The sequence below is a fragment of the Microchirus variegatus genome (genome assembly GCF_963457635.1).
Source record: "Microchirus variegatus genome assembly, chromosome: 15".
Lineage (NCBI taxonomy): Eukaryota > Metazoa > Chordata > Actinopteri > Pleuronectiformes > Soleidae > Microchirus > Microchirus variegatus.
In genome coordinates this window covers 7123696-7140165 of record NC_139816.1, presented here as the reverse complement: position 1 = coordinate 7140165, position 16470 = coordinate 7123696, and the positions used below count along the sequence as shown (strand labels likewise).

At 42.7% G+C, this 16470-nt stretch overlaps 1 protein-coding gene across 1 annotated transcript; it reads left to right on the top strand.

Annotated features, from left to right (window-relative positions):
- Nucleotides 1–241: 241 nt before the first annotated feature.
- ccdc191 (coiled-coil domain containing 191) lies at nucleotides 242–16216 on the top strand (the record flags this gene model as incomplete). The annotated part of the gene is made up of 18 exons (XM_083901497.1): nucleotides 242–316; nucleotides 2910–2948; nucleotides 3722–3878; nucleotides 3971–4123; nucleotides 5064–5242; nucleotides 6164–6387; nucleotides 7350–7353; nucleotides 7447–7512; nucleotides 7598–7788; nucleotides 9362–9611; nucleotides 10328–10725; nucleotides 12622–12719; nucleotides 12963–13045; nucleotides 13121–13222; nucleotides 13390–13533; nucleotides 14553–14705; nucleotides 14892–15046; nucleotides 16084–16216. 18 exons carry the CDS (start codon nucleotides 242–244, stop codon nucleotides 16214–16216), a joined length of 2604 nt encoding a protein of 867 aa, XP_083757623.1.
- Between the last annotated feature and the right edge of the window lie 254 nt (nucleotides 16217–16470).

Sequence of the window (16470 nt, the reverse complement as noted above, 5' to 3'; positions counted from 1 at the left end):
AATTGTTCATTTCACTGCATTACCCAGAATCCTATGCGGTCAGACGCAGTGGCAGTTGTGTACGCGGCTCCTCTGCCTTTGCCAGAGCGCTTTGTGGCCACTTTTGAGACATGTGTTTTGTTGATCTATATCGTTTAACATTCGGTCTTTATGGTTGACGTATATTCCTGGTGGTCATGTACACTGTATTGGAATACGTACTACGTCACAGTGCAGGTAAAAGTCTATAACAGAGCCGATGATGACGTCCTCAGGTGATAATCCTGACCTGTTTAAGTGGAGGAGCTTCAGCAAGAGTAAAACGTCATCACACAAGGTGAGTAAAGTCTATGAAATAAGGAAACATCTACACTGATGTTAATGTTTACCCTTGTTATTGTTATCTTAACACTTTCTGTCATCTAAAACATACACTAGTTTAATGGGTTGGATATATAATATCCCTGTAGTTTTTTCCTCGATGGTATTTTATGTTTATATGAGGAAATCCAACTTTCCATGCATATAATTAAACCAAACTAAACTAAACTAAACTAAGATAACATAAGCTAAGACGGTCCTTTATTAGTCCCACATTGGGGAAATAATAAACATGCATTTCCACATATGTGAAAGTACAACATAGTATACTCAGTTACCAGAATATCTACAGTATGGGCTTGATATTTGACGTTTGCTAGTTTTTATTCGTTTTTGAGACACAGTGCTCGCTGTACAGTCCAACAGCTGCGGGGAGGAACGACCTGCGACAACGCTGTGCCCAGTGCTGTGATGGTGTCCTGCAGAGGGCGGGAGACATTGTCCATCAGACATGAGATAATAGCTTGGCAGTCTTTTCTCCTCTCTCTCCCAATACCACCTCCACTGGGTCAAGGAGAGCATCCAAGGACAGACAGAGCTGTCTTTTTTTAATCAGTCTGTCCAGCCTCTTCCTGTCTTCCGCCCTCTCTCTGTATATACTGTATAATATACAGTATATATGTACTATATACAGTATATATGTACTATATACACAAATAGAGCAGGATTCCTTAAGAGAATTCAAATATTGCATTTCCTCAGCTGCAAAAGCCAAATGTCCTAAAGATGACACGCAGTATTGTTTTGTTTAGTTTTTGTTTTAGCGACAGCTTAGCAAATTAACACACACACACACACACTGTATGTGTGTGTATATATATGTATAAATACATATGCAAATATACATATACGTATTTACATGTATATATACACACATATATACATATAGACATACATATATACACACATACATATTTATACACACATATATGCACATATATATACATACATACATATATATGTGTATACATACATATACATATGCATATATATATATACACACATATGTATACATAAATATACATGCATACATATACATACATACATATATATGCATATATACATACATATATACACACATACATATATACACATATGTATACATAAATATACATGCATACATATACATACATACATATATATATGTATATGTATACATACATATACATATGCATATATATATATATACATACATATATACATATACACATATATACACCTATATATATATATATACATACACACATACATATACATATGTATATATATAGGGTGTGACAGCCTTTTCCAGAGAACAGATAAATGTTGGGAGAACTAAGGACATTGCCATTGATTGTAGGAAAACTCCACAGCTCCTTCTTCAACAAAAACAACAAGGGCAGGGCTATGGAGGTGGTTGAGTTTAACAAGCACTCGGGGACAGTGATCAATAAAAACTTGTCCCATGACCTCAATACAGCAACAATCGGTTAAAAAAATGTCCCTGCAGAGAGTTTGGAAAATAAAATAAAATCCTTTAATGCTGAAAAGAGTTTCATGGATTTATTCAACAGATTTTGGTACCGAGTCGTTTTCTCGAAACCCTCTCGAGGAATCTCTTTTTATGGCTCCGTCTCTCTAACAAAACAAAAGTAATGTGTCCAAAATTGTAGAAGGAAGCCAAAGCAAAGTAATTGGCACGCAGCGGCTCTGAGACGCACACAAGTCCTGTGACAGTCAAGTTTAGAAGAAGACTCGGGTCGATCCAGTCCTGTTGTTGTCGTCGTCCAATTCATTTATCTTCCCCGGAGCAGAGAAACGAGCCTCAGCCAGGAACGACCTGCTGAAAAACCTCCTTTGTTCCATGTGCATTTAATGCTGCAGTGTGTGCTATGATTGCACTTTATTGACAGTGACTGGCGTTTGATTACGATTGTTATGAGTCGTTTGTTTTTTTTTTTGGTTTTTTTTTAATTGTTTCTGTACTGCCAAATGCCTTTCGCCCTGCGTCAGCTGGGATTGGCACAGCGCCCCCTGTGACCCTCATGTGGAGGATAAATGGATGGATGTACAAAAATTCCCCTGGAAGGACAATAAAAGCTCGACAGTTTCAGCCTAATGTGATAGAAAGTGCAGATTTTTTAATGCACAGTTCTTCATTGTCTTCCAATTTTTTTTGCTTTTCAGCATTATTTAAATCCTCTGTATAATGCGACCCTCTGGGATTTGTGACCGTTAATAGCAGGAATGGACTGGTGGCTCTTTCATTGCTCCTCACACGCCTGCAGCCTCTGACAGAGATAGCAGAGTTGCTGAAGGGCTGTCATTCACACGCCTGGGAAATGATTTTGCAGTAATCTGATGGCTAAGCCTTTCCGGGTTGAAAAAATAATTTGCAGACTTGAGAGAATCGGCTCAGCCCTCAATTTGCACGCTGCACCTGCAGCACAAGGTCTTCTGTGAACTGTCAGGACACGTTCAAGCGTGCGAACCGTTATACATTCCCACTGACCCTATGGTTTCTAACAGCATCGACACGCTTGACACTTCTTTTTCTCTCTCCATAACAGGTGCACGCGAAGAGCGGTGATATCGATCAATGGAGGAAGGTGAGAAGAATGGTGTGCGCTGGTGCAGCTGTGTACAGATGTGGCTGGATTTGGCATCCCCTTCTTTTACCGTTTCATATTTAAGAGAAACAGACACAGCTTTCAGGTATACGGGCTAAGAAAACTGCAATACATACTCGATATTTGGAAAATGGCAAGAAAATTGTAGAAAATTCACATGAGACTGGATGGTATCGAGTCTTTAGCTACTATTCTTGCAGTCACAACCATGTAGGTTGGCTGAAGTTACACTTAATGTTAATAATAATATGTTTATTTGACAACAGGGACAATGCACATTAATAACATTGCTGTAAATGCGCCAGTCCCTAATATCCCCTTATGTTAGTAATTATCTATTTATCTATCTAATTATCTATTTATACTTGGGATGAACGGACACTGATCTAAATCACTGGATCGGATATGGGCGAGATAAACATGCACAATGCACGATACAACCCAAAAAAATCCTATATATTCCATGCTTCATCTCTTTGTAATAGCTCCAAATGGCACAAATTCTTAGTTTTAAAAGTCTAAAAGCACTGTATTGGACTAATATCAGTATTTGTGATATAGAAAAGTGGTATCGTGCCATCCCTGCTTTATATTTCCTCCCTTGTGTTCTTAGAAAACCTGTGTCTCCTGTGTTGAATGATTGAAAACACAATATTCTGTGCAAACCGTGTGTAAAAGGTGCCAAACCTTTCAGCCACGTCTTTTATCTGCATTTGTCACCCAGCATTGATGTGTTTTTGGTTGACCCTCAGCGTGTGGAGACGGCCTCGGAGTTTGCTGTATCTGAAGTCTTCTCCCACAAGAAGAAGAAGAAGAAACCTCCTTCAGGAAGCGGCGGTGGCGGCGGCCGAGCTGTGCCTCTGCAGACCTGTGACCAGTTAAGAGATCATGACGAAGCATACAGTGAAGGTGAGTCAGCCAGTAACGTATAAGAGACGTGATTCATGTGTAGTGGAGAGCGTTGGCCTCACATTGACACATGTGGGTGTTATGTCTTGCAGCTCAGGCTCTTCTTAGTGATTGGTTGAGCAGTAAGTTGCGGCTGGAGCTGGAGATGGATGAGGAAGATGACCCGATGTGCTCGGCTGAGACTGAAGAAGCTGCTGCGCTGGCTCGTTCTCAGCCCGCTGCCATGACCTATGACAACTTCAATGGTATAAAACAAAAAAAAACAATGTATATTATGTCATAGTGTCTGATTCTGCAGTATCTATATTATAGGAATCAATCAAGAATAAATTGAATTTGTGGTCTTGTGGTGATAGTGACATAGTGGCTACTGATAGAGACTATAAATGGCTGGACTAGGACTTCTTAAAAAGAAGAAGTCAAACTAAAGATTAATTTCTTCGACTGGAGGCTCAGAGAACACAAATATTATTGTGTTCTCTGAGCCTCCAGTCCACTCACTGTGTGACAATAATATTATCACACAGTGAGTCCGACCTCAAGGTCAAGCGTCAACCTTTTTCCAAGCCAGATCGTTTAAATATTCAATGTTCAATCGATGCATGCACTCTCAGATTTGAATAATCTATTCAAGTCTATTATAAACATCATGTAGTCATATACAGTATAGGGTCATTTATTTGTCCATTTTGCAAATTTTTCCATATTAACATATAACTTATATATATACATAAGTCCTGCAACCTTTTTAAAGGTCTTTCCAATTGTTTTCCTTCTTTCCAGGCATTGATTTTCATTAGAATATGGACTTAAAACTAGCCAATATTTTGCAATTATCCACATTGTGAATTGTATTACTATCATTTGTTTCAGTCGGTGTCTTCAGAGTTGACTGCAAAATGGCAGAGACTTTGAAACGTACCAGGAAACCAGTGTTTTTGTTTTGTTTGTCACGCTGTCCTGTCTTTTAGGTAACCTCGCATGGCTGAATGTGTTTGTAGCGCTGTGAAAAATAAGTCTGGCTGTGTAAACTGCCAGTCTGTTACAGGCAGAAATTATTAGATTTTTTTCCACCACTGAATGAACTGAAACCAGTGTCTGTTTGTAGAGGAAGAAATCAGTGGAAAAAAGGGTATGAAATCAACATTTTTGAAATGTGACCTAATGCTTTTCTTTTTTTTTAAGACCTCTATAACAGTCTGGCTGAGGACAACGAGAGCAGCTCTGTTAATCACGTCCTACAAGACATGCTGGAGCAAGAGCTGCTGGACTCTGGGATGATGGAGGAGCTGGCACTAGATGTTGGTCAAACGAGGAAGAAGTTCAGAGACCCTCTCATCACCATGGAAGCACGCCACCTACAGGTCAGTCTCAAATCTTCAAGCTGTATGTATTTTGATTCGGGCCACAGAATAATAATAACAAGTAAGAGGGTTCTTGCGGTTTTGTGGCCAAATGACGGCTAAATTCAAAATGGCCGACTTCCTGTTGGGTCAAGTTTGTGTCCGTAGACGTACTCTGGGTCAGTCTCTTGTGTCACGTATGAAGTTTTGTGGCAATCGGTCAATGTATGGCGAAATTATAGGGGCACTTCCTGTTTCGTGGCAAATGGTCGAAATTCTGCAAAATTCTCGATGGTGGCCGTGGCCACGCTCTTTTGAATCCGCAAATTTATTTTTTACATTTTTGCCTTTGATGTGTCCAGTACAAATTGTCGCGTTTTTTTTACGTCAGTACGATAGATGCCCTCAGACGAGTTCATTTACGAAGCATGCAAATGGCTGGAAGATGGATGCCAAATTCAAAATGGCCGACTTCCTGTTGCGTCGAGGCCAACAGGAAGTGGACTTTTTTGTTCGTCTTTGGCTTTTACAAGTTCCCACCAAGTTTCGTGAAATTCGGTGCAACTTCATCTTGGCTTGCTCCATCCACATTTCACCTTAGTGGGTGCTATAGAGCCCTGGTCAAAGCACTATGGCAATATCGCATTTTTGCTAGACCTGACCTCTGTGCAAAACTATCAAAAATGACCGCAAAGCCACAGAATAATAATAATCTGAAGGAAAACAATAGGTTCCGGAGCAGTTTCGGACCCTAGCATTCATGCTAATGTGTTCTGTGTTTCATGTCACAGTCTCATAATACTGTTTTCTATGTTATATCACCAAAAACCTTCCAAGCTGCGATCCAGATGTGACTGCTGCTGGTTAGAAGGAAGACGGACACTCGTCTTGCTTTCACTTTTCCACTAATTGCCCACTGATTGCCACTGATTGCCTCTGAAGGTGCGAGAGAACAGGGCCCGGCGTGACGCTGAGAGGCAGAGGCAGCAGAGAGAGAGGGAGGCTCAGCGGGCTGCCAGAGAGGAGGCAAACAAGAGGGAGCGAGCAGCGGAGACCAGGAGGAAGCAGGAGTTAAGTAGACAGGAGGAAATGGTGCGGCAGGAGATGGTGCGACTGCGACGGCAGATGGACGAGAAAGGAGGACTAAAACAGCTGGTGAGACAAAGGTAGAGTCTCCATGGCAACCGCTCGGTCTGTGCTTAAGTGGTCACAACAATCCCCTGCATCTAAAATTAAGCTCAATTTCGCCTTCCCAGTGTTTTCCTGATTGGCCCCACCTGTCTGTAGTGGACGGAATGGGTTTCGTGGTAACTTGTTGACATGCACGTCCGTGATGAAGCAGTGACTCCTGACGATTTCCTGTAGATCAGAGCAGAGACACAGAGTCTTCAAACACAATATTTAAAGGTGCATTATGTAATAAATCTAAAGCAACTGGCCATAAAATCCTCCTAATATGTCACAGAGACTCAGGAATAATGTTCATATAACAAACTGAAGTCACCAACAACAACAGTACAGCCAAGATATTTCCATTCAAATCATGTTTTGACATGTGGCGCCACCTACCGCCGTCTACAAATCATTGCAGTCAGTAGAGTCTCAGCTGCCGCGCAACCACGGGTTGCCAGTTACGTCAGAAATCGAAACCTAAAAGACCTCGGTGTTTTGAATTTGAATGTAGTAAACGTTTTTGGCCACATTCTTACATATGGCACCTTTAAAGTGAAGTTTAAATGGTAACGTGTATGAAACATAGAGACTTCACATGCCTCCTGCAGAGATACTTGATGGTGTCACCATAATATGACCTCCCTATTACCAAATCATCACCATAATATTGCTTGTTACTGTACTGCATGTGTGTACATAATTGAAAATTAAATAGGTGTTTTAAAATAAAAATTAATTAAATTAAATTAAATTAAATTAAAGCAGTAGGCGCTGGGTTATGATTTTACAATAACACAGTGGACAAACTAAACTTTTCTTTTGTTTTAACACTAACTGAGATTTTGTGATTTATTGAGTTGTTCAACACAGTTTTATATCGACTTCCAACTAATTCCTCTGTTATCTTTGGGACTCTCTGTCATCCGTCTTTGAACCCTGTTTGTTTATTCCACAGAGAAGTTGAGAGAAAGGAAGGACAGACGGCAGCGAGTGACCTCCTCCTGTCAGCTCCACCAACACTTTCCACACAACAACAACAACAACAGCAGCAGAGGGTCACAGAGCAGCTTCACAGAGAACAGAAAATACAAACCATTGTTCACATGAACAACCTTAAGGTCAGTGCCGGTAATACATGCGTGTGGGCGTATTTACAGTTAAGTACCGATGTACACAATTATGTTTTGCGTGTGCATTGTTTAGCTCCTGCAGAGGCATTTCTCGGCGTGGTATTCGACCGTGTTGGACCGGAGGTTGCGTACGGGGAAGGCCATGGCCCTCTCAGACTGGAAGAGGCAGTTGAGAGCATGGCGAGGCTGGCGAACCGTGGTGTGGGCAGAACAGAAGCAAAGGGCAGTGGTGAGGACAGAAGAGGAGCTACGGACTGAACACAGGCAAGAATAACAACAACAGCCTTTTTTTACCCACTGCAAATAGAGTAGAACGGTAACAGTGTAAGTTTAGCACACTAACACACAATTAAACTTGTCACCCGTCCGTTTCCATCATTTTACTTCCGATTTACATTCACTGGCCACTTCTGCATAATGTGTACCGGATAAAGTGTCTGGATCTCAGCTCGAGGGTTTGACACATTTGTGTGTTCAGCTCTTTTGTGACGGACGGCTGTTTGAAACACTGTCTGTGTCCATGCTCATTCACATGGGTCACAATACGTACGGACTTGCAGATTTTGTTTTTCCGAGACATTTGACCTCTCGTCCAAGAGTAGCGTCAACTGTCATTAGGACACGCCGGACCATTCAGATTGCTGGTCAGATTCCTGGGTTGTCGCCAACATTTTTCAGACCTGAATAAACCTCTTAGATGAAAGGTAAAATGTCTTCAAGAAAAGTCCAAGTTGCTACGAATTCAATGGACTTCAATGGACTTCTATCATTTCAAACCAGTCATTCTTCTCTGACCTCTGACACCAACACAGCATTTTCACCCAGAGAAGCTGCTGCTGCTCACTGGGTGTTCAGTCAATCCCAGTGTTGGTGGATGGATGTGCGTTAAAATCCCAGGAGAGTCCAAGCCCCATCTGGCACCAAACAACCACCTTCGCCTTCCATTGTCACTTAAATCACCTTTATACCCACCCCCTATTGTGATGCCCGGTTTGAGCTTCAGCAAGTCTCGTCACGACCGCGTCTGTCAATTTACACCCGCTTCTCACAAATTTCAATGTCGGAGCTCCTGAAAGACTTCGCTGACGTTCACAAACCAAAACTGTAATCTGTATTATCGACCGCTTTTGAAATAGGACAACTTCAAAACACGTCGCTTTCTCTGTTTTTCACCATTTAGGACAGTTAGAAACAGGTGTTTTAGAGGTTGATTCAACAAAAATACTACTTTTGTCTGAATTCTTCCAAATTTTAAAAGGGTTCAGTCTCGGGCTGCAACTAACAATTATTTCCATAATCTGTCGATTATTTTCTCAATGAATTGTTTCATCCATAAAATGTTAAAAAACGTTGCTTAGTGTTTGTCAATCCTGGAAATTTTGTCCACAAACCAAGAATGCCTAAAACCTAAAACAATCAGAAATCTTGTTTTAATCATGAAAAAAGATTAATCGATTATCAAAATATTTTGCAATTAATTTAGTCATCGATTAATTGTTTCAGCTCTAGTTGAATCGACCCAAATCTGCAGCAAGAGACAGGCACGTTCGAAATTTCCAAACTTTCCAAAATACAACTTTCAGTGAGGTTTCATTATCTGATAAAAACATGAAGTAGATGGATGTCGGCGGAAACCTTGATATGGCCTTTAAGGTATCAAGCAACTGTCCATGCGTACCTAATAAAGCGGCTGGTGATAGTAAATCTCTTGGAAATGTCTGGTTACGGTATTATCCATAAAAAGTGGTTTCCTGTCTGAAAAGTTTGGAGCGTCTGTGACCTTGATCAAACACTAACTGCTGTTTGAAAGTACAATCACGAGCGTTCCTCCCTGCAGACAGCGTCAGCTGGCCGTGGAGAGCGACCGAAGGCGGTTGCTTCGTCAATGCCTGAGCGAGTGGCAGCGCTGGTGTTGGGTGGAGAGGGAGCAGCGGGAGCTTTTGGCCCAGCAGCGGGAAACCCGTCGCAAGATGGCCGCTCTGATCAATGCTGCGTCGATGGGCAACCTCAAGGCCGCGGGAACCAACGCTTATCAACCGATAACGTCCTCACCTGAGGCACTGAATCAACCACAGACCACGCAGGAGGTGAGAGGTGCACTCAACCAATCGTTATATAATCATATCATTCTTTTTCTTTAAAAGGGAGTCAAATATTCTGCAGCGGGAATCATGACTTAAACATCAGGTCCGTTCTTGGCAGGCGATGAAGGCGATAAACAAGTGTGGGGACCAAACTGGATTAAAAAGACACTCTCCATGTATCAACAAGGGAGGAAGAACTTTCCCTGTTAATGAATCCACACAACTTTGAGGGTGAAATGGGGACAAAAGTAGTCGTAATGTTCATATAAAGGACAGCGAGGAAGATGGAAAAAGGAAAGGTGACGTCCAAAAGGATGGAGGGGGCAGGGCAGGAGGTGAAGATGGAATCATAGGAGTTGATGGTGAAGAAGGAGGAGCACATATTCTCCTTATGTTTCAGGATGTATGGTGATGATTTTACCCAATATCTCTTGAATCCAAACACTGCCAAAGTTGTCCCTGCACACAGTGGTGGCCTGAATAAGTCAGAGCCAAGTTTGAAGCCTGAGGACGGTCCTTACTTGCATTTATAGATAAATTGATGAATACTGCATTGTTTCTCGTTCTTCCTCAAATTTTGGGTTGCAATTACTGAAAAAAACATCAACAGCAGTTCGCACAAGCTCCACAAATGCTCTTGACCTGAACCTAAAGGCATTGTTTGACCCCCCCCCCCCCCCCTATCTATAATTCACCTATTTCTGTTTTATTTACTGTAGGAAGTTCACCAAAGGTCGGGCACTTTGACTCCCGACGCCTCTGCAGCTCTGCAGGATAAAACGCCAGTGGTTGCCGTGACCTCCAAGCCCACTCAAGCGTGGCAGGTGACCCGGAGGCACGCGGCGCCCACTGCCTCCGAGCTCCACGACGCCCGGCAGAGAGGCGACGGCAGCGCCTTCGCCTGCGACAAAAGCGATGTGGCGCCCAGCAGCAGCTTTGAGAACAGACACGCCGCCCAGCAGCAGATCATCACGCAGCAGAGGAAGCTGCTGAAGGAGCAGCAAGAGCAAATTGCCCAGCTGAACGTGGAGAAGAGGAAGATGGGTTTGGAGATGGAGATAAAGAAAGCCGAGCGGCTCTCACAGCCGTCGGTGCAAGGAGGCGCGAGAGCAAAGAGGTAATGTTTAAAAAGCATGGAGATGCTCTCTCTCTGTGTGAGGTTTTGTTCTATAGGAAGCTTCACAGGTTACATTAAAGGTGCATTATGTAATAGATCTAAAGCAACTGGCCATAAAATCCTCCTAATATGTGACAGAGACTCAGGAATAATGTTCATATAACAAACTGAACTCACCAACAACAACAGTACAGACAAAATATTTGCATTGAAAAAAATCTTTTGCAGACTGCAAATCATGTTTATGTTTTGAAATCATGTTTCTGCATGTGGCGCCACCTACCGCCGTCTACCAATCACTGCAGTCAGTAGAGTCTCAGCTGCCGAGCAACCACGGGTTGCCAGTTACGTCAGAAAACGAAACCTAAAATACCTCGGTATTTTGAATTTGAACGTAGTAACCGTTTTTGGCCACATTCTTACATATGGCACCTTTAACCACCTGATAAAAGCAACACAGAAGTCAACAAAGCAGCCTCACCTTATCCCACTCTCCTCACCTGCACATAGACTTATCATCAATGAATAAAATAAGTCATTTAATTAGGTATGAGGATATTGAGTCATGTGCTGTAGAATAAAGTGAAGTGTTCTAGTGCCTATATTTAAATTTCTCTTTAAAAATGAGAGACACTATTGAACAACGCTAATCCAATTAAATTATAAGCATTTTCCACTAATACTTAAGCACACGTACTGGCATAAATGAACCAATGTTAGTAGAAAATAATTTCCTAGTAGTGCTTTGTCTCTCACTGCTCAGAGAGCCTAATGACGCACAACACTTTTTTTTCCCTCACTCCTGGTATCGATCGAGCAAATGTCTAACAACGACAACAACAACACAAAAACAGGATTCACTGCACAACGCCAGTGCTCCCTTTTAACCAGAGACTCCACATAAAACTGGACAGTCCTCAAGTATTCCTCTGGTTTTCTTAAGGAGTTAATGGTCTAATTTCTTCTACTTCAGTAGCACACAACTTTGGAAATGATGCCCCTATTTAGAGGAAGATAGAAGATAATGTTCAGTGTAATTGACAGCTGGCATCTTCCAGTAGTAGCTTCAATATGGTTTTAGTCTTTATACACCGCTTACATAGAGCAGATTCAAGGACCTTTTTTTGCTTATTCCAAGATAGATTTTCCAGCACTGCGTCTATAGTTCATACACATACATACACAATAATGCAATATATGATTGAACACACACACACACACAATATAAAGTGCTGCAGTAAAAGAGCAGAGCAGCATCGTCACACAATGAAATCACTGTGGCATTGTCGGTGTATATGGAGTTTAATCAGCACGGCGCAGTATGTCCATGCTCTACAGTGCTCTGTGAAGCCAGAGTCGTCTCCTATTCAAGCCCATTTTCTGCTCTCTGCAAACCCTCCCTGACAGAGCATTATAAGTTGGACAAGTCTTCCCAACTCCACATGCCCCAAATGTGCTATTAGCTCTAAAACTCTCTCAAGATGATGAATTAGGTTAGCTCGCTCCCGCGGTCCACAGTGGAGTCTAATAGCTGAACGAGTTGGCAGGTGTGTGTGTGTGCATGGGCTGAATATTGTAACCCCTTATCCAGCGCCTGTTGTCCTTATTAAATACAAATAACATCAGAGTCGGTGCAGAGGAAGAAAAAGATAAGACGAGCAGGAGGTTGTCGGGTCAATGTTCATTCAAGGCTTAGTGACAAAAGATGAAATATGTTTTCAACCTGCATTTACAACCTCAAAGACCGAGAGTTGAAAGGCAGAAAGTTCTGCACGTATAGTCCGCTCTGTCAGTCTGAATAACATTCTCTCAGACACAGGTCAGCAAAATGTGTGCATGTAAGGTTGTGACTGTGCTTTGTTTCCCTGCTTACGGCTGTGAATGCTACTGCTGCAGCAGCACGGCTCTGAAAGAGACCGAAGAGCCCGACGCTGTGTGGACACCTCCGAAGAAAACTGTCAAACACCAGACGTGCCCTCATCCGAGCATCACAGGTCAGTCCGCTTAAGTTCCTCGACGACTTCTGCATTCAGTAGAAACACAACAGGAACATTTACATGGAAACTGAAACCTGTGGGAAACCAGGAAACCTTGAGAGCCACGCACTGACATAAAGCCTGATAGTAGATAGCATGGAAGTAAACAGCAGTAGTACTCTACATGTCGGGAATATTAAGTGTGAAACATACATAAACGCACTCCTGAGACTCAATTCACATTTCTTCCTCGCCGTGAAGCTATGGAGGCGCGTGCACGTCAACGCACAGAGCGGAGAAAGGAAATCGAGGAAGTCAAGAGAAAGAAGGAAGAAGATAATCTGGTAATTGTGAAGTTTTCTATTTGTATTGTTTGATTATAGTAGATGCACATTTTGACCAAAAGACTGTTTCCACAGGCTGAGATGAAAGCCGCAGAGGAGCAGAGAGAGAGGGAGGAGAAGGAGGAGAAACGCAGAGCGGCAGAAACAAGGAAGGAGGAGAAGAGGCGAGAAAGAGAGGTGAGACGTGGTTCAGGTTTTAAATATACAATATTGTGAAAGAGCTCCGAAGTGGCAGCGAGGACAAGACGTCATCGTGCACTGACTCATGTTCAGATAAAGTAAGTAGACTTGGTAGGACGGTGCTCTGGTGACACATACTTTTGTTGTTGTTGTTGTGTGAGTAGAAGGAAGAGGAAAAACAGAGGCAGCTGAAAAGGCAGCAGGAACAGCTGAAAGTCGCCCGTCAACACAGCCACAGAGCCTTGTTGCTATGGCGAGGTCTGACCCCATGGAAACACCTCATTCAGCTCCAGCAAACCAACATGCAGGTAGATCGTCGGCCACGAGGCCACACAACGTCAGAATCACATATCAACAACCACACGCTAGACCGTGTCCAAAAAGCCTCAAGGTTCACTATTTGGCAGACGCCGTGACAGTTCCTGCCACAAAAAGTTCACAGGTGTGATCAGGCACTCTGACCGTACCTTGAAGAGCATTTAATTGTCTTACTGAAAGAGAAAATTCAGCTTTAAGCACTGCATTATCTCACATGAACAGAGTAAAAGTAGCACACACACGAGTCCAAGTTGGCATAAATTTAATGTGAATACTAAAACCTGCCTGATTGTGGACTTGCTTGAACATTACAAAGAGCTCATACAACATTGAATCATGTGCCGTGTAGGGAATAACTGCAGTCTTAAGACATTAAATAATTTAAAGCTTTGACATTTTTTCTCCTTTCATGCACATTTTGCCTTTGCTGTCAATCTAACGATTTATTCTTTGTATTTATTGCTTTCTCTGACCATCCTTCCATTTCACCAATATCTTGTCGTACAGCTCACTCTGAATTTCAGAGGTGTTATGAAGATTATTATTACGAAGTACGACAAACCACACGCTGCGTATCCACAGGCAACCCACTCTTCCACATTTAATAGTCTGATTATTGTGTGCAGTGAGCACACTGTTTTGGTAAAAATACACAATACTTGGCGGCGGACTGAAACACCACACAAGCCAACGATACAAAAACACACAAAAACCTTCCTTAGTCTTGCAATTCACACTTAAAAAGCCCCGGCCACACACACACTCAAACACAGAACGACAATACACAATCATTGTAGCTCTATTTCTTTAACGGAATTTGTCATTTTCATCTTTCAAAACGCCCTCCTTTGTCACATCACGGTAAATAAATGCATACATGCTTCACAGTGGAATTTAAACCCTCTGGGCACTTCCATCTTTTCATAACACTCCATTATTTCCTCCTGGCTCATGTGATTGTTTGGATGCATTTATCATTGCCGCCGGTTTGCTTTTCAACCCCCGCCAGCTGGCCCAGAGTCATCACAATCTCTTCCTCCTGAGGCGGTGTACACTAGGCTGGCAGCAATCAGCAAAAGAGTCGCTGTCTGAGAAAGAAGCTTCTGCTGACCAACTGCACCGGCACTTTCTGCTTCGGAGGAGCTTAAGCTGCTGGAAGAGAGTGCGTATACACACACTTTTGCACACACGCCAAGTACTCCTCATCTACTTTCACTGACACTCCTGCATCTCCTCCTCTACCTGCGCTCATTGTCACGGTTTCCTACTTAGTCAGATTAATCGTTTTGTCTTTCACTGTCACATTAAAGTGTCCTCGTCTCTCAAGTAAGCGCCGTTTCTCTTTCAGCTCAAGGACTGGCGGATGGTTCGGGAGGAGCGAGCCGAGCGATTCCATCGAACACGCACACTGCGGAGGTTTCTGCTGGCTCTGCTGGACCATGTGACCCAGGAGAGGCTGGTGCAGTGGGACCTCCAGGAGCTGGCTCAGGAGCACAATAACAGGTCTGCTGTCCACTGACTATGCCATATGCTCGCTGTATGGAGGCTGTCGTGCACTCTGTTAAGTAACGGGGTGTCGTTAAATTGAACAGCTTGTAAAAACTTTAATTACAAGCTGGATTGTAATATCAGACCAATCAGATCACGGCACACAGAGACGCAACAGCACCTCAAGGGACTGACGACATTAACATTAGTTTCATGACTTCTGAAGCCTTTTTTTTTTTAGTATTATAACAAGTTTTATTTGCCTACTTTTGCTCCATAGATTATGACAAAGAGTAGCCACTAGAACATGCACCGCATGAGCAATTATTGGACATTTAACCAGTATGAAATATAAGTGAAGTGGTGATTTTCTAGATTGAAAATTCCAACATAAAATCTAAAGTCTTCAGTGAGGTGTTTCATATCCGCTGTCGGCTGTAAATGTCACATTGCATTAGAATTTATGGAGTCAGTTTTGCCACCGTGAAAACTTTAATATGGTTTAAATTGTTTGGCAGAGCAGAGAGCTTCCTCTGGAGCAAATGGTTTGTGACTCCAGGTAACAGGAAGTGTGTTTGCAGCGATAACTCTCCACCTGGCTCATCTCAGACTCAATTAATTTTGGAATACGGTTGTAACAAGAAGAGGAGTACATGTTGCTACGCTGCCAACTTTTTTGTGGACTGTACTTAAGGGCAGAGGGAAATTTGTGCTTAAAGCAAACAAGCATGCTAATGTCCACACAATGACGAACGCTGATAAGCAGGAATAAAAGTTCACCTTTTTAGTGCAATATGATGGTATATGCCATCATGAGTTAATGATTTGCTTCAACATGTGTTTGTGAACTTTATCTAGCGCTCTGAAGTCGGCTAAACGACTTTGGCCTGCAGGTGAGTGGGATGTCTGCCCAGCTGCCGCTGCGAATGGGCTCCTAGCAGCATCATGTGAAATCTCATTAGGTGTTGTCAACTCAGAGGTCCCTATCATTCAGTTTCTCATTGCTCACTTGCTCTGCTTCCATCTGTCCCCTCCATCTGCGTGCCATTCAGACGGGTGTCGCGGCGATGTTTCCTGTCCTGGAGGCAGCTTCCGCCGGCGCTGCGCGAGGAGAGAAAGAGGGAGGAGCGGCGAGAGAGGCTGGGGCGGAAAGTGGCCGAGGTCCTGCCGGATTTCTGCTCCTGACCGACGCTGCCGGAGATGAACTGCAAACTCCCACAGAGGACACAGTAGCTGTGACATTCCCACACACACAAAGAAAATGGACAAAAAACACTTTTCACATAGATTTAATAAAAAAAATAAACCTGAGTGGTGATAGAATGAGGATGCATATACCAGCGTCCTTTCTGACATTAATGATATCATAAAATAGAAGTAACTTCTAATAACCATACCAGTCATTACGCTTAATGCAGACATTTGCTGAATTTCCCCAT